The following is a 26,876-nucleotide window of genomic DNA, read 5'->3' on the forward strand; positions in this document are numbered from 1 at the left end:
AATAGTGTGCTTTTCTGTTACTAAATGGAATTTGCAGCACTGACTTAAGTAAAAGCGTTTTTTGGTCACTAGGCAATTTAGGTGCATTTTCTGAATTCGTTTGTATTGACATCACTGATATATTTTATATGCCAGTGGTCTGCAGGACCAGGCACCATAAAGTGAGTTTATGCATTCAAAACAGTTCGTTTAAACAAAACACTGATACAGAAGAGTGGAATGAGTAATCTGAATGAATGAGTTACTCTTTAAATCGCACCCATGAGACATATTTATGTAATTTCCCTCTGGAATAAAGAATTTTTTTCTTTAACCTTTATTGATGATTTCTGTAGGATTTGCCTATATGAAGAAGCTAATTCACAGTAAACAGGGTTGTCACCGTGCAGTCCACCGCCTGCTTTGTGCCATTGAATGGCGTGGACGTGTGGTGCCTTAATGCTTTAGATTTGAACCTGCTCTGCACTTACAGTGCATTAAGATTCTTATAGGAAATTATTGCAGGCTTAGCTGGTTTGCTATTAGGACATTGTTCAGCTGTGCACTGACTTCCAAATAGAAGCAAGTTCTTACTTTCTTAAAAAGTTTTGGTCTGATGTCTTTGGGGTTTATGTAATTTAAATGCATGGTCTCAAATGGTAGTGAATTTTTAGCATTTGACATATTTCCTTAAGGTTACCGCTTGGTACTGGTTAAAGTGAAGCAAAACCTACATTGCTTTATCAAGCTGTTACTTTGTCTTTTTAATCTTAAAAAATTGGAAATGGACAGTCTTTGAAGGCATCTTATTCATTGGTCTTGGAGATCTGAAGGCAGTCTGAGTTCTTTGGTCTGTAGAAGATATGCAAATAAATCAAATAGATTAATCACTATTTATATCCTTTGCCTCCAGAACAGATTTACTCAAAATATTTTTCAATAATTTGAATTTTGCTGCTTGCTTGAGTCCCAATTCTCTGTAATTTTGCATTACGTTATATGAAAGGGTTATGTAAACAACCTGTCATTCTGTTAAAAAATGCCAACTTCTAGATATATATGTGAATTTTACATTTACCTAATGTTTCTTTTTTACTCTTTTAACCTTTTTGTTTTAGATTGAAGCCGGACAATATTGTACTTTTGTTATTTCTACGGATGGTTCTGTTCGAGCCTGTGGTAAAGGCAGCTATGGCAGACTAGGACTGGGTGACTCCAACAATCAGTCCACATTGAAAAAATTGACTTTTGAGCCTCATAGGTCTATTAAAAAAGTGTCATCTTCAAAGGGATCTGATGGTCACACTTTAGCGTTTACAACAGAAGGGGAGGTCTTCAGCTGGGGTGACGGTGACTACGGAAAACTGGGACATGGCAATAGTTCAACACAGAAGTATCCCAAACTTATTCAGGGCCCTCTGCAAGGAAAGGTATGTTTTGTGTAGTAGAATACCTATTTGTGTTCTGTTCAGCTGTGATGATGAGTAACATTTGAAAGATACAAAATCTGAAGGAAAAGTTGTGTGTTTTGTCTGAACTTCTCGTTGAAGCTGAGTCTGCTTTCAGCAAAGCACTGAAATTTAGGCTTGCCTTTAGGCATGTGATTTGGACAATGGCATTGGCAGTAAACCTTCTCCTAGTCTTAAGACTGAAAGCTGCTCGTGTGCTTTTGCTGAACTGCGGTGTCTTTCCCAGAGATGGCAGCTTTTGTTAGCTGTAATGTTAGGACTTTTCATATACAATTTCTTAGTGGCTTCATTTGAAGAGTGGCTTGGTGCTGTGCTACAGGGCCTTCTCCTTCCTGTCTGTGTTGTGGCCAGCATTCTAAACATCCACTGATGATGCTGTTTGCTACTGTAAGACTAGGATGTCATTATGTTAACTTTGCATGATAAATCATGACCAATTTTGTATGTAAACCTGTGTCTTTGTGATTTCTGCTTACCAAATACTAAATAGAAAAGATTGCAAAGATTAATTTATGTGTGTACTTGCTCCAAATGAGTGAACAAGTCGATTTACATAGACTGCTTCTGAAATTTGACTTTCATAAGCTTTCAGACTTCCTATTCAATTTGTATAAACACTTGATTTTTATTTTTGTAGGTTGTTGTATGTGTATCAGCTGGATACAGGCATAGCGCTGCTGTTACAGAAGATGGAGAGCTATATACATGGGGAGAAGGAGACTTTGGAAGATTAGGTAATTTTAAGATGTCATATGGTGCTTTTGGAAGAATTCCTGTGTCTGGTAATCATCCTATACATTTATTTGCCCAGTTCTCTCATCATTTCCTCTGAATACACATATACATGTCCACAGGTGTGTGTATATAGGTGACTGTATTTAAACTAGCACAAAAAGAAAATGTATTTTTCTTTTTTCTTTAGGTCATGGTGACAGCAACAGCCGTAACATTCCAACTTTAGTAAAAGACATTAGCAATGTGGGGGAGGTTTCCTGTGGCAGTTCACACACAATCGCTCTGTCCAAGGATGGGAGAACAGTATGGTCATTTGGAGGAGGAGATAATGGTAGGTAAAACTAACGTTTTGATAGTAATTTTTGTCTTATTTCATCTACTTCATAGCCTCAGTACTCCTTGCACGTGGTTGTGGGGTTTTTTTTTGTCATTTAGTAGCTGTTCAACAAAAGGATTTTAGTAACATCTAAATACAATATTTGAAGTTCAACTGCAAGATTACAGAGTTTAAAAATGAGTTATCAAAAAGAATATGGGTTTCACGGAATAGAAAGCTCAATGAATGCATAAACAATTCTGGAAAAAATGTTTTGCTGCTAACCTTCAAATGAACTCACTTATTTGATGTGGCAATAACTGTATTCACCTATTAAAGCTATTGCATTTAAACTGCCTCTTGAAGAAACAACCTCCTGTCTCAAAAACGAAAGGCTTCTAAGCCTTATTGCCAGTAGATGCTTTGTCAAACACACAATTGTTCATTTTCTACTATTACAGTATTTATCTAAAATTGGTTAGGCTGCTAGATAAAATTAAAATTCAGAACTGCTGTATTATTGCTGCCGAGCCTGGTGTGAGAGGAGAGGAGAATGCAGCCTACAGAAATCTCATCATCAAATTGCTGGTTAATGGAACTGGTAGGAATTGGTATTTGATTCAAAAGCAAGCTCTGACATGCGCATATAGAATTGTTCCTGCTCCTCTGTCTCCCTCCTTCTGTAATTTCAGTAGAAAAAACATTTTTTAATGGGACAGACACTGTAACCTTCATGAAGTATTGGAGTTTGCTCTTCTGTTTCAGTAAATTATAAAGAGTTTGCCTTTTGGATATTAATGATGTGATACTAAAATATTGTTGTAGGAAAGCTAAAATAACATGAATCAAAGCATGACCTTTGTAGAAATTATCAGTCTTTGTAATATATTTCACATTTTGGTTCTTTCTCCTTCCTTTTGAGGAATGCTTTTCTGTCAACACTCTAATGTGGTCTAGGGACAGTCCTTGTTTTTGAGGTCATTGATTGAAAGTGGTGAAGTTGTGGAGACAAATAGCTGTATTCAAGAGAAACTTAAAGGAGGAATATGGGAATAAAAATATTAATGTGTACACAAATGCACACAGCTGTTAGGAGACAATGCAGAAAAGTTGGGTTTTTTTCAAATCACTTCATAAAGTAGGATAGAGAAATTTTTATATTGGACTGGATGAGCTTTTGAGATCCCTTCCAATCCCTAACATTCTGTGATTCTGTGTGAAACAGAATAGATTTTGTAATATGCTTTATTTTTAAAAATATACACTGACATTTTTGGAAATCCAAAGAGAATTCCTTTTAGGTGCTTAGAATTGTTGTAGTTTATATATTAAAAATACTTTTCCACTTGTGTTTTCCTCCTTTTGTAGGCAAGCTTGGTCATGGTGATACAAATAGAGTATATAAACCTAAAGTTATAGAAGCCCTGCAAGGAATGTTTATTCGAAAAGTTTGTGCTGGGAGCCAATCTTCACTTGCCTTGACATCAACAGGGCAGGTAGGCAACAGCAAGTGTCCAATCAAATGATGGGAGTTGGTGAAGACGGTGTGGGATCATTACTTCAGCATTTATTTTGGCTGTTGAGAAAATATTCAACTAGCACTTGAATATCAGTAGAGCTCTTGATTAGAGATTGACTGCAGTATTGAGATCCTAATGCACTAGAGTAATGAAAAATATGCTGAAGAGTCATCTACAAATACACTTTTCAAGAGTCTTGCTTAGCCACGGAAAACAAATTATTTTTAGGTTAGTAAATGTAATCAGTCCAAAACGAAATTGGATTCAGGAAGTAAGGTGGGTTCTGGAAGCAAAAAAGCAGTGAAAGGCTTATAATTTTTAGTTAGTTAAGTGATTTAATAGCTTTTTTAAATGCATCTGAGTTTAAATATAGGTGTTAACAGAGAGTTTTCTTTCTAGTCTGTCAAATCTCAGGAGAGCTTGGAGAGAAATGTTTAGTTGGTAAATAGGGGCCCTTGCTGCTATAATGTGTATGCATGTAAGACAATAAGCATTTCTACGTGTACCCTAAGTGACCCCGCTTTGATGCTGAGGCAGTGTGGTTTGCAGGGTGGAATTGGGAGTGCTGAAGTGACTGTAGCAGTTTCATTTCTTGCAACAGCCTCCCCATTGATGTGGCTAGTGATCTGAGTGGTTGGGCAGAAAAAAAAGCGCCGGGAAAGCACTATTTCTGTTTTGTTGAAAACGTAGTTGCGATTAATGTGCAGGGGGTTATCTGGTATTTTGTTTGTTCGTGGTCACCAGTAATACAGATTCGAGGCGCTGATGTTCTGTGGTTGGTTTGCTCTAGGTTTACGCGTGGGGCTGCGGCGCGTGCCTTGGCTGTGGCTCTTCGGAGGCAACTGCTCTCAGGCCCAAGCTTATTGAAGAACTGGCTGCTACAAGAATAGTTGATATTTCCATTGGTGACAGTCACTGTTTGGCACTTTCTCACGGTAAATAGAATAAGGTGTAAAAATACATAGTATTCCTCTTGATCAAAAGCACTTGTATCTCAGGTTTTGCTTTCTGCTTTGTTTATGTTTATAGATAACGAAGTTTATGCTTGGGGTAACAATTCAATGGGACAGTGTGGTCAGGGAAACTCTACCGGTCCCATTACTAAACCGAAGAAAGTAAGTGGTTTAGATGGAGTTGCAATTCAACAGATTTCAGCAGGAACATCCCACAGCCTTGCCTGGACAGCTCTCCCAAGGGACAGGTAACACTGACACTGGGGGACAGGGATAATTCTTTTTCTACAAGTCCACTTTGCGATACCTGTAGGTCTTTCTTGAAGGTGTTAACTGTGTCACGCATTCCAAGTATTCTGCTTGTAATGTTTTGGAGTGGAGAGTCTTTTCTTCTTCCTCACCTTCTATTTCTCTTCCTCTCTTTCCTTCTCTTCTTCCTTCCTTTTAAAGTATTGGAGACTACAAATGAAAATATAGCAGCACCAAGGATTTGGCTATTAGTTATTTGTATATGAGGATTTCATACTTGCTGTTAGACAAAAATTACTTCTGTTTACTAAAAATTGGCAAGTTAGGCAGTGGGAGGAGAAAAAACTCACTTTTTGTATGGCTTAGGCAGTTTGCTTTAGTGTAACAAGGAGTAAACTAAGAACAAGAGTTGGGGAAATGGGCAAGTTTACACCAGCTACTGATGTGGATTTAAACATTTTAACCAATTCCTGGATGGTTAGTTGGTAAGCTGACATAAAACCAGGTACCTAAAGAAATAATTTGATTATTAACATACAATAACAGAAATAATACTTTGTTACACCAAGGACATGAGCAAATGATTGAACTGGTAAACTTTAGGTTTATAGATGGGCTAACACAAAGGAATAGAGAAACAGTATTTGGAAGATAATTCAGGAAGAATTTCAAGTGCCCTGTTTTAAAGGGAGCTGTCTTAGAAAAATCAGTTAAGAAAATAGCCTCAAATAGTACTAAGTGGTACTACTCCTTTTGAATTCTCCCTACATTGTATCAAAGTCTCTTTATCAATCCAGCATTTCTACAAAAACCAGGTTTGTGAGTATTGGTCAGCTTTTGCATGAATCAGATGAAATACATATGGCTGAGGCAGTTAGTCAGCATCAATCATCATACTGTTTTCTTATAAGAAAAAAATTGGTTTGGTCAAGCGTGTACTCAACCTGCTTAAACTGTTCATGGGCATATTTTCATAGTAACTTCTTTTGATGTTGGATTCCAGGCAAGTTGTGGCATGGCACAGACCCTATTGTGTGGACCTTGAAGAAAGTACCTTTTCGCATCTTCGTTCTTTCCTTGAGCACTACTGTGACAAAATTAACAGTGAAATACCCCCTCTTCCTTTTCCTTCATCAAGGTACATAAAGCATATGCATGTTACAGATCTTTATAAATGTTTTTCTTCAGAGCAGTGGTGCATGGCTTAGTCCTGGTTAGTCTTCTCTTTAACAACCATAAGTCTGGTTTATTTACTTGTTTATATGACAGAGGAGCTTTTCAGTGCCTCAGATGCAGTAGGAACAGTTGTCTGGAATTTATTTTAATCGTGCACTGAATTAAATATTTTATTTCAGAGTTATCCTTTAAAACACATTTTCCTATATAGTTGAAATGCATTTACTGCTTCTTGATATTATTTCTGCTTTGCAAATTCTAATCTACTGATAAGTTTAGGAAAAAAAAAAACCCTCTTGAGGTGATAATCCATCAATGCACACATTCAGTTCCTGACTAACACACGTGTGATGCTCAGTCCAGGAGCTGCATAGCTGCCATTACCTTGTTTCTATCTAAGGAATTAGGTTATTTTTCTACAAGTGTGTTCAGCATGTGAGGGTGGGCCGTTGGCTTCATGCAGCTCTGGTCACCTCTGGAGAAACAGAAATCGTTCAGAATGCGTGAAACACTTTTTAAAGGTCACGTATGACTCTATTGTTCCGGTTATGTCCAGTAGCATAACTTTTTTTCCAGCTGAATGATCAAAATGGAGAAAGGCAGTTAATTTTTTTCAGGAACTGATTTGTCTATGAAAGTTTGTAATGAGGCATAGCATTACAGTTCCAGCAGTTTGCTTCTGCTGCAGACAGAGGTCAGTAGTGACATCTGGGACATTTTGTGATCAGTTCCATGTGGAATATTATTTATTTCATTTCATTTTAAGATAAGATAGTCCATTACTTTTGAAAATGCAGGCTGCTTCTCACAAACATGAGACTCGTAGACATAAATTCCCATATAGACACACATTTCCACAAATTTGTCTTTTCTGGAAGGTTCTCCAGAAAATGAAATGTAACAAAACTAAGCCTGTCTTGATAGTAAACAGCCTTTTGACCAATCATCAGTAATTGTTACTACAGCTTCCAGATTTGAGTCTTTTTACCAAAGGCGATGTTTTAAATGTGTTGCTATTAAATAAATTAAGCATCAATGTTTCCTCACTGATGTTTGCAAACACCACTGTAAATATCAAAGATCTTCTTGAACCTTTTTTCTTTGCTACAAAGTCATTCAAAAGTTTTATTTTTTAAGAAGACTAGAAATTAATATTACAACTTTCATTATTAATCTGATGGTTGTACTCCTAAATCTTCTGAGGGGAGATTACATTGGCTACTTCTTGCAAGGTTTATTTTTTCTTTTATGTGAAGCATTTATTTGTCTGTCTGTTTGTGTGCTTTGGGATGATTTTGCCTCCTAATTTGTGGGAAGACTATTCTAAACTGGATGCCTCTTGGAACCACAAAGATGCTTTTCTCTGTCCTGGTTTTGGTTTTTGTTCTTTTAGGCAGATTGGCAGTAGGTTTTCAGAGGAGTTTCTTTAGAGTCCTGGCTGTAATTTACTTATCTTTCTGGTATGCGAAATCAAACAAGAGTGAAAAGCTTAGTGCACAAATATGTGCAAGGGGACTAAGGCTAATAATTGGAGAGATTAACAGCATGTATTTCTTTTTACAGGGAACATCACAATTTTCTTAAATTGTGTTTGAAGCTGCTTTCTAACCACCTTGCCCTGGCCCTGGCTGGTGGTGTAGCTACCAGCATTCTTGGCCGCCAAGCTGGTCCCCTTCGAAATTTGCTGTTTAGACTGATGGACTCTTCTGTCCCTGATGAAATTCAGGAAGTAAGTAACGCTTTTTTGTTTACAATTCTATGACTTTTTTTTTATTCTTTGACTGTGTGCTTAGAGATTTCTCATTCTGACCTTGGCCCTCAGATGAACGTGATTCTGACTTGGCAGTTTTACTCATTGAAGATAAAAAATTCAACCACCATCACTGTTCTATGATCTGAAAGCAGAGGAGAATGTTTGAATGAGAATTTCAAAAAGCTGCTTTTATTTTGTAACATTTTAATTATCATTGCTTGTAGTAGCCTAAAATGTTAATGTTGTGGATTGAGTAGCTAACTTAGTTGAGTAACTTCTCCTAAGACAGCTCTCTTACAGGAAATAGCAACTTAGAACAGATTCTTTATTGTTTTGACAACATGTTGGTCTCATTGCACCCCTTCAGTGTGCTGCATGTTATTGCATTACAGAACAAAACATTAATGTGCTATTGTGTGCTAGAATACTGATAGTAAATGAAATTAAGTGGAAGTTTTGGATATTTTGTGTGGGATGTACTGTATTTTTTAAAGGTACAATTGAGATAATTTTCTTTTTCCCCCACTGAAGAAGTATTTTCTGCTACTCTAATTTTAGGTTGTAATTGAGACTTTGTCAGTAGGAGCAACTATGCTGCTTCCTCCCTTGCGAGAGAGAATGGAATTGCTACATTCTCTTCTACCACAAGGTCCTGATAGATGGGAAAGCTTATCCAAAGGACAGGTAAAGTAAAATAAAACTAATTTGTGCTTAAAATCTGTTTTGGTTTTTTTTGGAGGTGAGCCTCATTTGCAGAGTGCAGGCACATTATTGATGAGATATAGTGCAAAGCCCAACTTAACAAAATCTGTAGCCTGGCTAAATCAGGATGCAGTGATGTAAGGAGCACTACATTTTCTCCAGTGAAGCTTCACTACAGAAAGGATAGGAATTGCTGTGTTAGCCTATCAAGACAAGTTTGAAGGTTAGATATTTTTGAATACTAGACTGATTGAACAAGTTTTGGTAACAGAAAATTAACTTGCCTATATTGTTTTTACCCTACTTCTCAAAGATGACTGGGATGTTCCTTTTTTTCTTCTTTCTCGAATATGAAGAAGAAGAATTAGTGCAGGTTGGGAGACTTACCCAGTGTCCTACAAATGGAAGGAAAGAAATTCAAGGAGCATCCATTCCTGTCCTTGAGGGCAGTAGGTACTGATGCTTCAGCAGTAGCCTTGGGTTAAAAACATGAGAGAAACTATTATTCGGTTCTTCCTCGTCAAATTCTTTATTTTGTAAACTGTAAAACAGACTGGTTTACACTGATACTAAAACTATGAAATAGAATCTTCTAATTGTCATTTTCTGAAGATTTCTAATACCAGTACAAACAAAAACCCCTGACAATTAGTAGGATAGAGCAAGTTTAGTTTTTTGAGGAGTTGTATCCAGTAACAGTGGGGAACAATACTGAAATTAAAGGTCATTACTCTACATCTACCACCTCACTTGTATGCTTGTCCCGCTTTTTACCCTTTCCTTTTTCCTATGTATAAATTGGAATAATGACCCTCCACTTCCCCCCGCCCACAATCAGATAACCAGAACAAACTGGTGAAAGCATTCGGTCCAATGTCTAATCTCTTTCTCTTAATCTCACATTTTTAATAGGTATGGTCTTGTAATTCAGTATCTTTGTCTGTTCCCTAATACTACAAATCTGCAGAAAAAACTTTGGTCTTTTTTGCCGAAGCTTATTTTCACATCTCATTAGAATCTTTTTATTGCATAACTGTGCCTGATGCTTTTTTCTTCTTAGCTCATTATTTTATCTTAGTTAATGAAGAGTGTTTCTTGTGTCTAAACATTTTTCTTTAGAGAATGCAATTGGATATTATTCTGACGAGCTTGCAGGATCACACCCACGTAGCTTCCCTGCTTGGCTATAGCTCACCCTCTGATGCCACAGAAACGTCCTCCTTGTGTATCAGCTACGGAAATCTCTCTGATCAAACGTACGCTGTCCAGAGCAGTCACCCGGATACTCATCTGGCTGAAATCTTAATGAAGACTCTTCTAAGAAATTTGGGATTTTATACAGTATGTATAGGACTTGGGTTTATTTATTTATTTTTTTTAATGGGAATGAATTTTGGGTACTTAGAAGGGTTAGAAAGTTTTCTCCAGTTTCAGAAAATGGTGCTCTTCTTGTTTATCGAAAGTAGCATTGCCATATGTATTTGTCCTGCAGTGGACTAAAATCAGTTAAATAGTCTCTAACAATTATGGTTCTAATGTTATTGTAGTGGTATTTATTGTTTAACCTGGCTCTTATGTACATGGTTTCATATCAGACTGAAATATTTTATTGCTCTGACTTTGGCTTCAGAATTTTTTGGAAGATAGAATGTAATTGTCACGGAGGCACCCCAAGGTTAGTTTAAGGGACAACAGGGTCCAAAACAACTTTTATTAAACCGGTGAGAAACAGGGTTTTAGCATTTGGGAGTCAGGGTGGGGCAAAAGTTCTTTCATCCAGTTATCCTTGGTCAGTTGAAAGAAAAATATTTCTGCATCTGTAAATACCCTTTATAGACCGCTTGACAGCTGTCGCCATCACTACGCTGACATTCCAAATGATTGTAATTTCAAATTTGGTTATCCCATAATCCACTTGACATTATCCCATGTCTTTGATAATCACAGGTGCAAATGGTAAAGGTAAAAAAAGCTTTTTAAGGTGATAGTAAAGTGTTATTGTATTTGAAGGCAGAGTGAATTGTTCTTTTTTCCCCTCCCTTTTTGTCTTAATAGGACCAAGCCTTTGGAGAACTGGAAAAAAACAGTGATAAATTCTTACTGGGTACATCGTCATCAGAAAACAGCCAGCCTGCTCATCTTCATGAGCTTCTGTGTTCACTGCAGAAACAGTTGCTGGCTTATTGCCACATCAACAGTGTTAGTGAGGTGTGTGTCCTTATTTTTATTATTTGGGGCGGGGAAATTAATTCCATATGCATGAGCAACAGAATGTTGCTTCTAAGTATGTGAAAGCTAAACTGATTTAAATACTGAACCCCCTAAATACATTACAGAGTCATTCTTATGTTTGGTTGATTGTTTTCTTCCAGAATTCCAGCAGCGTGGCCCTGCTTCACAAACACCTGCAGCTTTTATTGCCTCATGCCACAGATATCTATTCCCGTTCTGCAACGCTGCTTAAGGAAAGCTCTTGGAATGGTAGTGTTGGGGAAAAACTGAGAGGTCAGTGTTCACGGAAAAATCAGTAATGGTGGCACCATAAGCTTAGGGCAGTTCATGTTTGTTTAGCTTTGAATAATAAAATACCTTCTTTTCCCCATATCTGCCCAAGCCTCCCTCAAAGGAGATCAATTGACTACCCAAGGGTAGCATCTGCTTCATGTTTTTAATAGAACATTTTGCATATAGGAAAAATACAGACTAGAGAGGATATTGTCTCTGTGCATTATTGTTTCAGTTTTGTCAGTTCTATATTTCTCTTCTTAAAAGTACCTTTTTCTTGAGATTTCTGAAAAATACATAGCTACAATATGGAATGAATGAATAATTCTTAAACAAGCAGCCCAGTTCAACATGTGCAATTGAGACATTTTGAGGTAGCTGATATATTTTTATGCAATTCTTTCTGACTTGTTAAATTGTGCTTGGAATGTAATTATATTCTGGATGATAATTATAATTATATAGTTATATCTTCTTTCTCTGTAGATGTTATTTATGTATCGGCTGCTGGTAGTATGCTGTCTCAGATTGTCAACTCATTATTGTTACTGCCAGTATCAGTAGCTCGGCCTTTGTTGAGTTACCTGCTAGATCTGTTGCCACCTTTAGATCGTCTTAACAGACTGTTACCTGCTGCAGCCCTTTTAGAAGATCAAGAACTACAGTGGCCACTTCATGGTAAGTGTAATATCTAGCACACTTTTAATCTGAAAAATAAATAATGGCATGTCATCTTTTCATAGTGGAAGTTTAAATTTCCTGCTAAGCGTCTTGCTACATCTGCTTTTCAACCATATGGCTGAGAGCATCGTCTGGACACTTTTAGAGCTCTGACAGACGTGGTGCTGTGGCCGCTTTCTGGGGAGCCTGTTCAGTGACTGACCCACCCTCTCAATGAAGAACCTTTTCCTAATGTCTGATCTGAACTTCCTCTGATGCAACTAATAGATAGTTTTGTCATAATCTGTTTACTTCCATGTCCATGACTTCTGCTTTCCATTTCATGGTGTTATAGAATTTTAACTTAAAATCATTACTTACCTGCCAAATTCCTGAATATGTGCCACAATGTATTTCTGGTGCCAGTGAAACAGAAATATAAAAACAGTGGTAAAGTGACCAGAATTTGTGATAGGAGGTGCTATGCTTATTTGCCATTCATTGACTTTTTTATTAATATTTTTGTCAAGGTTTTATGCTTTTATTAAGTGCTGTTTCCAGTTAATATCATTTATCCGTGCATGTTTATCAGAACAAAAAGAAATATGTATTGGACAAGAATAGGTCCTTGTGCAGAGTTTGAAAGAGCCTTTACTTCACTGAGTGCGAACAGTTGTCCCATGAAAGGTGATGGCCTCTGCTCTGCTGACGTTGTGATGTTAACGGATCTATTTGTTCTAACTGGTGTTTCTTCAATTTATAAGTCCTTGACTGAGGGACAAATCTGCTATTAACTGGGAAAAATTAACAGGATCTGCCATTGACTTTACTAATTTTGGAATTGTTTTTAACATCTGTGCAACAGTGACTAATTTGCCAATGCGTTGCTCCTACTTTGAGGTGGACCTGAATTAATTGATCCTGCCGGAGTGCCCCTGCCACAGCCTGCCCAGTCCTGGGTCTGGCTGGTTGATCTGGAGAGGACGGTGGCTCTGCTGATCGGGCGCTGCCTGGGTGGCATGCTGCAGGGGCCGGCCGTGTCCCCCGAGGAACAGGACACGGCCTACTGGCTGAAAACCCCGCTTTTCAGTGACGGCGTGGAAATGGATATTCCTCATTTAGGTAAGCTGTTAAATGTCTAATTGACATTGTAAATATTGGTGTTCAGTTTTGAAATTTCTCATGTTGCTTGAATAAGAGTTTGTCTTCCAGTGTTCCTGTCTATTCAGGTAGTGACACAAAACGTTGTAAAATGGATATTTAAGTGTATGCTGTAGTTTACAAAGGGTCTTGGAAATGCTTATGGAAGGAAAAAAATCTGCAATTTCTCAGTGAAAGAAGTAACACAGACTTCACTGTGGTAACTTTAAATGTTTTACTCTTAGATGCTCAGCACTGAACAGACACACCAGGGGCTCCATTGTTCATGTTTATTATTGAAAAATATTACCTTAAATTGTATTCTGCTTACAAAGTGGATTTTTTATTAATTAGAAATAATTCTAATAATAACAAACTTCAATCCTTATCTACCAGAAATGTTAAAAGGATTCAGAATTAGTATTTTTAGTCATCCGTTCCTGTCCGAGTAATGCACATACTTGTGCTTCTGTGTGGCCTGTTCCTCTTGCTTCATATCTTCTTCTTCCTCTGATTCTGGCTAGACTACTTCAAGACATACTTACGAGACATAGTATTTTGAAATGGGTCCAGATACAGTAATTGCAAGTGTATGGCTATATAGTTCAGGTAGAATTAATGATACAGAATTGTGCTATTGAAGCAGAGTTGGATAATACTTCCTAAGTCTTAATGCATTTTAGTTAAATTGAAACTCTAAGTCACTTTGTTCCTTACCTAACATGAGTTTGTAGGCAGACAATGAAATATCTTGATTTTTTTTTTTAATGGAGAGTGAAAGTTGTTCTATACTTTTTTAGACAGATGCATGAGTTTAACTGCTCAGGTGTTTCCCTTCTTTTAGACAAATGCATGAGCTCCTTGCTAGAAGTGGCCCTGTCTGGAAATGAGGAACAGAAGCCATTTGATTATAAGCTGAGACCTGAGATTTCTGTTTATGTTGATTTGGCCCTGGGTTGTACAAAAGAGCCAGCAAGGAGCCTCTGGATCAGTATGCAGGACTATGCTGTTAGTAAAGGTAAGATGTTGGATATGTATATGTGTGTGTGTGTGTGTGTGTGTTTGTTAAAAGCGTATTGCATGCATCAACTAGGTGCCTAGCAGAATCCCATCTTTTCTTTGGCAATGACTTTAAATTCTGCGACATGATAAACTTAATTTGTGGTCAGGTTCCACGGTCATTGTTTTGCCTTTTCTGTTACTCACTTTTGACATTGGTTCTGGTGTTTGGCAAACATGTAGTTCGAAGTTCTTTTTTGCTCCGAACTGGAAGAAGGAGGCTCTTTTTTCCTTACTCAGTTGTTGGTGTTTTTGTTTTCCTAGTAGAGCAGAGTGAAACTTGTAATTAAAAAGAAAAATTGATGGGGAGGAGATGGGTGAAGGCAAAGTAGCTTGCAAAATATATTAGGAATGGGGTGAAGGGGTAAGTCATCTCTTGTTTTTCAAGTCTCTGGGAGGCTGGCCTGGCAATTGTAATGGTTCCTCATGGTGGTTGCCTAAAATCTGTGTTCCTGCTCAAGCTTCCCAAGTCTCCTTTTAATGAGATCCACTAAGCATTGTGGTTGTGCTGTAACTTTCTGTTGGACCCAGAGATAATTTTCTGTAGCTCTGGCCAAGCAGGCCAGACCAAGAACAGAGCAGAAGGTGTTGTGTGCCTTTTGAGAGCAACACAGAGAGTTCTGCTGCAGAATTCCACCGAAGTAGGAATTGCAGTAAACATGCTGGTTGTATGTTTATAAAATCTGAGATGAATGGGCTAATAAGTATAATTTTGGTTACGGAATTGGGTGTTTTAGGAGTGGATGTGGTTCTGCTCTGTTCACAATGCCACCTGGCTGACAGTTGGATGGTTATGGTTAGCGTAGCATCAAATGCAAAGTAATAGAACTCACTGAAGAGCAGGTATGTTAGACTGAACTTTATGTAGCCAGGTAAGTTTTTGTGATTTCTGCAGCTGCTTGCATAGGTAATATTTATTAATAGATAATATTTAATTGAAAAAGTATTCCGAAGATATTTGTGAGGAAGTGGGACAGTGGTTATTTTTTCCCCTTGAAAAATGATGGTTCCTTGTTGAGGTTTGCTTGGCACTTGGTTATTTTATAGTAGAACAGTATCACTTTCATAATGGTTCTTTCTAAAGTGCGGAAAAAATATTTTGAGACCTGAAAAGTCAGTTTCTGAAAATAGTGGATGAACCTTACTTTTGATACCTGAAAATGTCTCTTGTTAATCTTAACAGTGAAGCTGGTGCTTAAGCTGGTGCTTGTGTTACCAGTTGGCTTTCCTGCTGGAGGTGAGGCTTTTTCACTGTAAGTGGGTCTGCAAGCTAATTCTTGAATGTGGTTTCTCCCACGTGTGAAAGAGCAGAAAGTCTCTGATCCAGCACATTTCTAAGCAAGTTCCCTGTAAATTGGTAACGAGAAGAGCTGCTGGACAGAGGGGTCGCACCCCCAGTTCAGCTCGGGCTACAGTTTGTGTCGGACCCTGGGCTGTTGGCTCTCAGTGCCCTGAGAGACCCAACTGCGTTTGTCTGAAGCAGCATATTTATGAGTTATTAGTGCTGATCTTAAGCATTAAAACTGCTTCTAACTTGGAAGATTGGAATGAGTGAAGATTTTTTTTTAAGATGTCATTGAAAGTATATTTCTTGGTTGGAAACAGCAGCCAGTTTTGATGAATCCTTTCTTCCTTTCTCTTTTCAGACTGGGATACTGCAACTTTGAGTAATGAATCACTCCTGGATACTGTGTCCAGGTTTGTCCTTGCAGCTCTTCTGAAGCACACGAGTTTACTCAGTCAGGCTTGTGGGGAGAGCAGGCAAGTAACTTAAAGCTACTTTTAAAGTTCAACTTCAGTTTTTAAAAGAAAGTTTGTATGATTTTTTTCCTTTCTGGATCTCTTTTTTTAGGTACCAGCCTGGCAAAGCCCTGGCAGAAGTCTACCGTTGCGTATATAAAGTTCGGAGTCGCTTGCTTGCCTGTAAGAACATGGAACTTATTCAGACCAGATCATCCTCAAGAGACAGATGGGTAAGGCTGTAAAGCTCTTCTCAGTTCTTCAGGCTTTACTGTGTATTAAGGAAATGTTACATAATGTTGGTTTCATATTTGCTAATATTTTGGTTCTATCTTGTCAAAAAACTTTCAGGAACTTTCAAGTGAAAATGGACAATGTTGAATTAGGAGTCCATTCATCTGTAGTACATGTGGTATTAAATCAGTCGAAGGAAATGATTGGTCGACAGTATTTAACTCAAGCACAGCCTGAGCCTAGTTCCAGCTTCTGTATTTAAAGCCCTTGTCTTTTTGTTGTTTATTTCACACAAGATCAGAAGTATCTTTTTGATCGGGAAAAAACTTACTAAATACCTGTGTCCTTTTATGTTCATCTTCCATTTTGATGAGAATTAATTTCACTTTATGTATATTTTTGTAAATCAAGATGTTAGATAACCAAGAATCTGCTGATGTTGATACTCAAGAACACTCTTTTACTCGTACAATTGATGAAGAAGCAGAAATGGAGGAGCAGGCAGAGCGCGACAGAGAAGAAGGACACCCAGAACAAGAGGATGAAGAGGAGGAAAGAGAACATGAAGTTATGACAGCTGGTAGTAAGTACTGGTTATGTGTATCAATAATGAAGTGTGCTTTGGAAGGACAATATATAATTGTCTCCGAGGTAAAACATAGTAGTTATTTAAAAGGTGATGAAATATTTCTCTGCGTAAAGATTGTGGTAAGTTTATTTTTATAAAATGGTGCAGTGCTTTTCTTGGGTCAGAAGAGCCTTTTGATACGAGGGAATGTGAATTCCAGGCAACAGGCTGCCCTCATGCGTGGTTCTCAGGGCATCTGACATACACCAATATTACTTATACACATCGTCTACAAGACTAATCCGTTTCATTTTGTTTTCTCTAAACTTCTTTGCAGTAGATCTCTGAGTATTCCTCTGTAGTTATATAGAGATTTTTTGCTGTGTTTGTATGTGTTATCTTGCATGCAATAAGCTTTGAAGGGTAATGTTATTCTGAAGTTTGGAGACAAAACTGCTATTGATAACAGTGGGCTGACTGAGTTGGAATGCACTTGTACCTTTGAGCATCTCTTCCTGAATCTATTAAAAACTCAGGTTTTAGTCAAAGTTTGGCATTTTACCATATTTGCAGTACTTTGGTTGTAACGCGATTTGCAGTACATTGGTTGTCTAAAAAAATTGTTTAATTCTTCAGAAGATAGCTTGAAAAAGGTGAACTTCGCAAACCGTTGTTATACTGACTTGGGCTTGTAATCAGGTTAAATGGGCTAATTAATGCTTAGTTTTTCCAACTTTAGTGAGGCAACACACAACCACACTCAGTTGTTTTTTCTGTAGTTGCCCCAGTGTTCTCAAAGACAGAGATTGTGTTAGCCTTTGAAAATTGCTGTAGAATATAGCCTAAAAAAGAAAGCTGGTGGACTTGAAACATTTTTTATAGACTTGGTTTTTTTTCTCTTCCAAATATCGTTCCTCCAGATACTAGTAGAATGTTTATCTTTTCCAGCCTCTGCTGTCATCACCTGTTTTGCCATCAGGGTTTATATTCCCCATTAGGGCTCCCATATTCCTTTTTGGGATCTTAGAGACCAAAATGTATGTTACAGCTTTAGTCTCTATATGATGTGTCATTACATCCACAAGGCACTGGGCTTTCCTGAAGGTGCACTATGGAGTTGCAGTTCACGTTCATGAGGTGACATACGGTTCCAGAAGGATGCAGCTGTGGCACCTGCTCAGTAGATGCAAAGTGCTGTTGTGCTCGATGTGCAGTTGTCCTGTGCAAGTGCTCAGTGTTCTCAGATTCTACCTGGGCAGAGGGTCTGGGTACAATGAAAGAAATGCATCCAGAAATATCCAGACAGACAGTAATGTAATGAGCACAAATTGGTAGGAAGATGATGATGATGATGACACTTTTACTGGAGATCCTAAGGGAAGCTGATCCTGACATGCAGAGATCAGTTTGTGTCCTTGATGCCTTGCTGCTTCTAACAATTAGTATCAATGAAAGGAGTGTTTGCATTTAGCTTTGCCTTTCCAAAAAAACTGAACCTTTAAAATTACAATTATTGAGTCGAGAGAGCTTTGGGTCTTTGGACAGAGATGATGCAGTGTCTCACACAGCTTCTTTAGAAGAATCTGGCACGTAAGACAGCAGCAGAATTAAGCCAAGTGAAGGCTTAGAATTTTGATAGGATCTTTATTGTACTGACCAAAGCCAATAAAAGCCTGAAGCTGTTTCAGTACTGAATGTCAGATATGCTGGTGTCTGGCATACAGATTTGCAGAAACGTTACTTTATATACATCTGCTGGAAGGAAAACATGAAATAATCTCTTTCTGTCTGATGCCATCCAAACAGGAGTTGCGTTGCAGTAAGACACTGTAAGAGTGTTCAGTATTCTGTCAGATTGCATTGTCCTCTTCATTTTAGACTTAACATGGTATAAATACTTCACTTAACCTTTTTGCTTGACTTCTTTTATAGCTTTGAATTATTAATGTATTCTTTTACTGGTAGAAAAATGTTTGTTCTTCTTTGTAGTGGGACAGTTTTTGACCCAAGATGTAAATTAATTTTTCATTCATGTAGCTTTGTCTAGAAGTTAAGACCTTCTTTTTGTGTTGCACGTTACAGAAATATTTCAATGTTTCCTATCAGCCCGTGAAGTAGCTCGCAGTCGGGATCGAGATAGGCTGAGCACTGGGACAGGGACTAGACTTGACGATCCAGCTCCTCAGTCTCAGCAGGAACGGAGGATCAGCACTGATCTGACGGAAGGTCAGGATGTCTACACTGCTGCCTGCAACTCCGTGATCCACAGATGTGCCTTGTTGATTTTGGGGGTGAGCCCCGTTCTCGAGGAGCTCCAGAAACGCAGGGAGGACGGACAGTTACAGCAGCCTCCCTCTACTGCTCCCGAGGGGGTCGGAATCATGACAAGGTGGTTCGCTCTTCTCTGCTTCCTTTATAATTGATTTAATAACCTCAGTTTTCCTCTCAGGCTCAGATTTTTTTTAAAAAAAGAAGAATTTTGCCTAGAGCAAGGTTATATTTTTGTTGAGAGTAGTGATTTTTCTCGATTTTGTCTGCCACATTAACTTAAACCTTAGTAAGAGTTTATTCTGTGTGGACCACAACTACTTTTCAAAGTTGGGCCTAGCGATGAATAGTTATGAAATCCAGATTATCAGGTGTACAGAACTTTTATAAATATTGCTAACATATTGGCTTGCTCAAGACACTGTCGTTAGGTACAGGAGAATAACAAAATAAAGCCAGACAGCTCATTAAATAGTATAAGTGCTATCTAATGCATTTTAATTTTAATAACCTGAAATATTCTTGGTAACACAGTTTATTCTAAACCTGACCTGCATTTAGAGTCTGCTTAATCTTCTACTGTCCAGAAACCCTGCTCTGATATTTTAAATGAAGATATTGACGGCGAGTTCAGCAGGAGATGATATATATTCAGTACTTTTTTATTCTTTTTGCCTCTTTTTGGAAATCTAGTCCCTAAAGCAGGGGTGGATGCCTCTGTCATTGTCCAAGTGGCTTTCATCTCCAGCATATCAACTTCAGGATACATTTTATGGGTGGGTTTTTAATAAGTTGCATACTTTTTCACCAACCTACTCTGTTTCTTGTCCTCAGCTCTGAAGTGCTGCACTTGAGTGCTCAGTCCTTTGAGGCTGCCCTTTGTTGAGTTGACCAATCAGGGTATTAAGAAGTAACAAAGTTTACTAGTACCCTTCATGACCATAGTAACTAAAGCCGTCAGACCACTTTCTTTCCTCCTTGTTGTGGTCTTGTGATGGTCTGTGGTAGTCTGCTCCCAAATAAAACTGTGGTACCTGTTAAATTTGACTATCGACTCTTACTTTTGCCTAATATCAGTATTTTCTTTTTCTCTGCGTGTGTGTGCACGCATGTGTGTGCACCTGAAGCAGGAGTGAAAGTCTTACTGCAGAAAGTCGCTCAGTCCATGCAAACTCAAGCTACAGACTGATGAAGTCAAGAAGTGAATCTGATTTATCTCAGCCAGAATCAGATGAGGAAGGTTATTCATTGGTAAGTAAACTGGCATTAAGTATTTAGAGATTGTTAATATCATGTTTAGGTGAGAAGTACCTCTTAAAACATCTGTTTAGTACTGTGTTTCAGTATAGAGGTCTCTTCTAATAACCAGCGTTGTTAAGAGAAAGTAATGGTGCTAAAACACCAATTTAAATTATTATAGCTCTATTAACTTTCTCACTGTTATGGGTGAGGGATGCACCATATACATGTGCCTAAAGAAATAAGGCTTTTATTTATCTTTTCATCTAGAGTGGAAGACGGAATGTTGATTTGGATTTGGCGTCATCTCACAGAAAGAGGGGTAAGTTTTTTTAATTTAGTGAATATTGACCTAATAACTAAGTTAAGTATTTCTTAAGTTGAAATGTGTTTGCAGTTAAATACAGTGCATAATGGCAATCGGGATGTTAAAACTGAATATGTAAAAAGAACATTTAAAATAATGATTACCTTTTGTTTATTGTGTTAAATTCTGTTGGTTTGTGGCTTGCTTACAGCATTTCCTAGGTTATAACTATTTATTCTAGTTTTTGGAATTGCAGTGCTCTCTTGAAGCATGTCAGGATTTCCGTGAGGTCAAGGAACTTTCATTCTGTTTTCACTTGTGTGACTTCAGGAATTAAAAAATTGGCAAAGAAGTTTAATATCGAGTAAAACACACTATTCTCGTGCTCACAGTCAACTTCACTGTAAAATGGACTCGAACACGGAGAACTTGTATCCAGAAAATACCGCTTTGGTTTTTGCATCCTCTCAACACCAGTGCACCTACAGAACCAAGCAACCGCTGCTTCCGTTGCTCCAATATAAATCAGATTTTTAGCTCTTGTATTGCTTTCTGTCACCACTTCCTTCTGGGGAATCTCAATGAGCTTCTTCACAGAAGGTGGTGGGGGCAGCAAAGGGTGTTTGTTTGCACAGAGACCAAAAAGTCCCACTTGGCTCTGGATGATGCAGAGTCTCTGCTGGAATCGCAACTTATCTCTGTTGTATCTTTAAAAATCTTGGGAAAAGGTTAACAGGAGTTAGGCTGGGTTATGATTTGCTTTAATTACAGAAGCCTCAATAGTGTTAGGTAGCGTGAGAGTTCTGGTTTAATAGCCTTCCTCATTAAGCAGAGTACTGAGAGGTTACTTGCTTTTTGAAGTCCTGTGGAACTGTAAAGCAAACTTGCAGTGGCAGCACTCATTGCACTTCAATTTGTAAATAATGTGGAAAGGAATTCCTTGTGCCTGGATAACCAATTGAACCAGGTGAGCAGGTGAATAAGTTTCCTAGAGCTGTTCATAGTGTGACAGCATATGTTGGATTCTCAGTGTTAGACCCGACAGCCTCTGTCAGCACTCTGCTCTGCACTCTGGTCTCTGAAGCCACCATGTTCAGCTTTGCCGTCAATCTGACACAGAACTCTTCACTCGCCTTCCTCACTTTGGGTTCAATGTGAGATACGGATCATGGTTCCTGAACTGTCGGTTGGACTGGTGAGGTTGTTATGGTCATGGGCTCTAGGAAATAAGGAATAATGCTACAATAGACTTTCTCAATCAACCAGTCTGTAGGAGTTTTTCATTAGAGAAGAAGGTTCTGAACTGGGTGTGTTAACACTGGGGAGGAACACGACTAAATGCAGTTGAACTATCCAGAGCCTAAAGAAGCTCACATAGCTCATTTGCAAACCAAACCCTGGGACAATATGTACCAATATCTGTTTTCTGGTACTGGAGGACAGATTTACTGTCTCATGGTACTTACAGATTTCTTTTGTCTAGTTTTGGCAACTGGAAGTTAGCGTATGATAATTAAAACTTTTCTCCTTGTGCTGGATGATATATACGACAGATTTGGTCGATCCCAATACCAGACTCACACAGTGAATGCAGGTGCATTTACAGGGAAACATTCCTGATACTCGTATTGGGGTCAGGAAAAGATCTACAAAGGTCTGTGTGGCCAGGTGGTCAAGCTATTCAGCTTGGTGCTATTTAAGGTCTTCACTTGTTAGGAAATGTTTGGTTTTGTGAGTCCTGGTTGATCTTCTAGAACTGCAGTGTGGCCCAGTGTTTGGTGAAGATGGAACTTGCAGCTCTTTGGGGTTGTCCACCCCTGGTAACACAGACAGCACACTGAAGTGCTAAAAATACCACAGTCCCTATCAAGGAGATTTTGACTGGTAAAACGCCTTCAGTTTGATCTTTATTCTTGTGATATGCCATGACTAATAAAGGGGACGTTTACGTTCACTGCTACTTCAGCTTGAAGAACAGGAGAAATCTAAATTCTTACAGCATATTGGCATTGTGCTGGGCTCCATCCTGAGTTGCTGGCAGGAGATGAAGAAATTCCACCAGAATGAGCTGTCTGCATTTGAATTTGCTGCATTTGTTAAGAATCGAAGGATGAGAAGAAGCCTGGTTTCCTGTTCATGGCAAGTAAACCCCTGTGGAAGAGCTGACCTGCAGAAGATGACAGCATTGTTCCTCAGGATGTTCTCCAGCTGGATTTTTAAGTGCCACTGAAGTCAGATTCCCATGAAGCAACCATCAGATATTTTAATGAGAAAAAAGCAGCAGATTTTTATTTGTTGGGTGTTTTTTTGAGGCGTTCTCTCCATACGCACGTTTGTACCTGGTGCTCCTAGCACTTCCACATACAATCCGCTTTTCAGTGGAAGATGTGGAAGGTTTTCTGCCCTTCTAAATGTGGAGAAGGAGAGAAAGGAAGCGTGTATGCCATAGACATGCTAAAGGATGTCTGTTTTGACAGTTGTGCAGTACAGCAGAAGTATACATGGGAAACACTTACTGAATTGCAGTTAGCAGAAAGTAAAGCCTCCTTTTTGTTTCTTGTCCCTGTTTCTACAAAACAGCAATAACTGTGGTTGCTTTAAGGGACTTAGAGCAGAACTTCTCAAATTTTTATTGGATTGAATGTAGATTTGGCAGTGTTAGGTGCGAGTCTGGAGAACCACAGGAACCACTTCTCATTCTTTCAGTTGAAGTTTAGTGTTCAACAGATTCAATCACATTTCCTTTTACGTGTGGTTTTTAGAGTTTGCAGCAGTCCCTTGAAAGTATTTGTTCTTTTAAGTGTGTCGCCATAAACTGTGCGAAGAAATATGAGAAGCAGAGCTGATTGGAAAGCAAGGTTATTTCCTGAAGAAATTTCCTTCTATCACCATTGTTTTAAGAAATTTCCATAAGATATGGGCATGAGCTTCCTCCTGTCTCTTCTTAACAAGTTTCCTAGAATTTAACCACACTACTTGTTACAGAACTGTGGCCACACATGATGTTTCCAGCTGAGGTTTTGTAGCGTTAATTTATGCCCAACTATACCCTCTGCACACATCCTTGAAAAGCTGTTAAAATAATGACGTGTGTATAGGGTATCGGTGAGTGGTTCTTTTATAACAGGCAAGTGAGTAATTCCCTCTGGAGTGGATTGCTTTATTTTAGAGTTTCTGTTTATTAGATGCGCTAACTCGTTATTCAAAATTCAGATAGCGGTTCCTTAATAATTGAATCTCACTGTTGGTTGTAGTCTGATTTTTATGGTATGAAAGCTGTTCCTATTCATAAATTGCCATGTAGAAAACTAGCAGTAGAAAATCATCACATACTCTAAGTTGTTTCTATGGTCTTGCAGATGAGTATGAAAGGAAAGCATTCTCTTTTTATGTAATTAATGTCTTAGCCACTCAGTCCAATCTTTAATTGCCATCTTCATTTGTTGTATCTGTTTGGAAACATGATGCATTATTCCTGCTTCAGCCCGGGGGTCCTTTGGGTATCCTTGATATTATTTAGTTATTTCTGAATTAGTAAACTTTCCTTCTATTCCTCCAGAAAAAGTTATTTTCAGTACTTTTGCTGTAGGGGGTAATGAGCACATTAATATTTTCCCCTCATATAGCCCTTTGGGGGTTTTTGTTGCTTAGATTCAGCTTTTTCCATTTTGCAGATCCTGAGATTGTGCCTCAAAATGTACCTCTCCGTTACAGTACCTGGGGGATACTGTGCGCTGCATTAATAAAGAATGTGTAATTAGCCGGGCAATCGTAAGCATAGGTACAGACAGATAAACGAGAGTCCTCCAGGCTTGGATTTTCCTAACTTCACATAAACCTTAGTTCAGTGAATTCTGGTGTGCTTGTGTGTGCTCTGCTATTTACTAACACAATTGAGCAACTCTGAAAAAAACAGCAACCTAAATGAAATCTAAATTAAATTGAAATCATTTTGGGTACCTGTAATAATGTGAGTTCTGCATTTTTAAATTGCAAAGTCATGTTAGAGTAAGGGATGTAAACATGTCTTGGTGTTTGCATGTAATTGTGCTAAAGGGGATATATTTGTTTCCTGAAAAGAAGGTGGAGAATTTAGAAAGTCTGTTATCTAGGCTATACTAATTCAAAACAAGAGTAAATATTTTTTCCCCCCAAACTTTGCTGCTTGATATATTGTTATATTGATTGAGATGAGACTGATGGTTTAAGTCTAAGTCAAAATAATATGAGGAAGAGATTTTAAGAATATGTTGCCTTGTGTTTCAAATGTCTGCTTTTGTCTTCCGATTCCCGTGTGGTGCAGTGTATTTACTGCTTTTTGGCCAGTTGAGCCCCAGAAAAAAGAAGAGCTTCAAGCAAGTAACTGATGGCATGTTTCTTTTTTTGTCTATAGCTTCCCTACATATTTTCTGTTTTTTGGAGCGTGTATTGCAGCTGTGCCACATTCATGTAGAAAACTCATTGTTACAAGCTGGCTTATAAGTACAAGTAAACTTTTTTTTTGTACTGTGAGCTTAAAGCTTATTCTTATGTGCAACTATTCCTGTGATTGTAGAGGCTTATGGAAGTGCTAAGCTGCAGTCAATTCTGTGTGGTTGGCGTTACACAGAATCAAGCTAAGCTCTAATACGCAATCATACTTTTGATTCTTCAATCGATATTTAACTCTTCAACAAAAAAATTGCTTTATTTCAGATTTGTGTGCCCTAATTCTTAAATGCTTTTGGTTCTGAAGCGTACTACTTTGACTTCTGCCATGTTTGGTTTTAAACTCTATACTTTTAGTTACAGCGTCTCCTGTTTTACATTTAATCTGTATCTCAAAATTGTTGGATTTTTCTCCTAATTTGGAACAAGTTTAAATTGTTCTTAATGTAATCATTCTTTCATTTAATACTAAAATGATTAGCTAAGACATCGCCTTTTTAAAATCTGAAACAGTTTCGGTTTTTTATGGTGGGGTCTTACAAGGTTTCTTGACTACCAAAACTAAATTTTCTTCCGTTCTGTTGATTCCTGAAAGGTCCCATAAAGCTTCTGATTTAAGGCGCTGGAATCGCTTTTTGCTCCTTTACAAACCCGTTACTGTGTGCTGTGCTTCCCCGTGGCCAGCGCCGCCTGGGGCGGGGGCTGCCGGAGGACAGCGGCGCTTTGGAAACCGCCACGCGGGCAGCATCTTGTAGACTTGGGCTCGGTTCAGCTCTGCTTCCTGCAGGCAGTCGGGCTTCATTCCTCCGTTCACCATGCGTCTGCTGGGGAGCTCCTGCACAAACCCCACTAGTCTAGCACCCTGGTATTCTGCTCTGTCCTGTTTAGCTTCTGTTTCTCACCTGCCATTTCAGCACATAACTTAGTTTTAAATAGAGAGCTTTAAGACAAGCTTTTTAAGAATTAATACTAAATTTAGGGTAGGGTGGTATCTGTCTTTACTTTTTTTTTAAATATTGTCACCACGTATAAATTGTAAAATTGAATAAAGTGATTTCCTTAAATTCTTTCATGACAAAATAGATAGTTCTGTGTAAACCAAGTAATACCAATGTATTACATAAACCAGCACAAATTAGGAATTTGATTACACTTTGAAAAGTGGTGTTTAAACTCAACCTTTGCATTATCTAAAATAAATTGGCATGCCAAATTTTTGTCAACTACCTAATAGAACCATCACAGTACTTAGGTCTTTTTTGAAGCCATTGCAGTCTGTTCAGTAGGAATACCATGCAAATGCACTTGAACACTATTTACAGAAAAGGAAATGGAATGTGAACAGGTTTTCGTAACTCATAGCCCTGACAACTACATGTATTGGCAACTGAGTGGACATTAACTACATTATTTACACAGGAAAAGCAAAATTTCACAGTCTTTTGAATTTTTAAGTTGCGTGAAGGTACAAATTGTGACCTGCAGGAGCAGATTGACAGAATAATCACATTTTGCCTTTACTGCAGACAAGAATGGTGTAGAACAGTTGCCAGGAGCATTGTTCTGAGTTCAAAACCTGACTTGTCTCCTTGTTCCATGAGCAGCTGCAGTGAGAGCTGCTGTGGGCTGGCAGCGTTTACAGGAGGTCCTGAAACTGGCATCCAGCAGTTACCATTGGAACTCGGCCTCACCGATGGGAGAGCTTTCAGCACATTCATTGCTATGACTTGATGTGACTTTTTCCTGAAAACGGCTGTTTCATAACATTTGAGGCTGGTGCCCTGCAGATCTAGCTTTATAGAACTGACATGTTACTGTGGATTTGTATGACTGCTGGGTTGTGATTCTCCAAATTATATCTGTAGCTCATTGTGCA

General features: G+C 38.3%; 1 protein-coding gene across 9 annotated transcripts in view; it reads left to right on the top strand.

Annotated features, from left to right (window-relative positions):
• Positions 1–26,876, top strand: part of HERC1 (HECT and RLD domain containing E3 ubiquitin protein ligase family member 1) — a 110,921-nt gene that overhangs the window by 37,331 nt on the left and 46,714 nt on the right. For 8 of the 9 annotated variants that reach the window (XM_082060608.1, XM_082060607.1, XM_082060609.1 and 5 more), the window contains 21 exons: positions 1,098–1,409; positions 2,086–2,182; positions 2,371–2,514; positions 3,868–3,995; positions 4,810–4,954; positions 5,049–5,220; positions 6,225–6,359; positions 7,961–8,126; positions 8,709–8,834; positions 9,972–10,193; positions 10,908–11,060; positions 11,225–11,357; positions 11,844–12,035; positions 12,918–13,139; positions 14,002–14,175; positions 15,863–15,977; positions 16,069–16,189; positions 16,602–16,773; positions 18,841–19,147; positions 20,157–20,277; positions 20,536–20,587. In XM_082060608.1, the coding sequence (XP_081916734.1) occupies positions 1,098–1,409; positions 2,086–2,182; positions 2,371–2,514; positions 3,868–3,995; positions 4,810–4,954; positions 5,049–5,220; positions 6,225–6,359; positions 7,961–8,126; positions 8,709–8,834; positions 9,972–10,193; positions 10,908–11,060; positions 11,225–11,357; positions 11,844–12,035; positions 12,918–13,139; positions 14,002–14,175; positions 15,863–15,977; positions 16,069–16,189; positions 16,602–16,773; positions 18,841–19,147; positions 20,157–20,277; positions 20,536–20,587 (3,409 nt within the window). The remainder of the gene's footprint in view (positions 1–1,097; positions 1,410–2,085; positions 2,183–2,370; positions 2,515–3,867; positions 3,996–4,809; positions 4,955–5,048; positions 5,221–6,224; positions 6,360–7,960; positions 8,127–8,708; positions 8,835–9,971; positions 10,194–10,907; positions 11,061–11,224; positions 11,358–11,843; positions 12,036–12,917; positions 13,140–14,001; positions 14,176–15,862; positions 15,978–16,068; positions 16,190–16,601; positions 16,774–18,840; positions 19,148–20,156; positions 20,278–20,535; positions 20,588–26,876) is intronic. The other variant, XM_082060613.1, reaches the window with a different exon arrangement.

Source organism: Streptopelia decaocto (genome assembly GCF_964273445.1).
Source record: "Streptopelia decaocto genome assembly, chromosome: 9".
NCBI classification, from domain to species: domain Eukaryota; kingdom Metazoa; phylum Chordata; class Aves; order Columbiformes; family Columbidae; genus Streptopelia; species Streptopelia decaocto.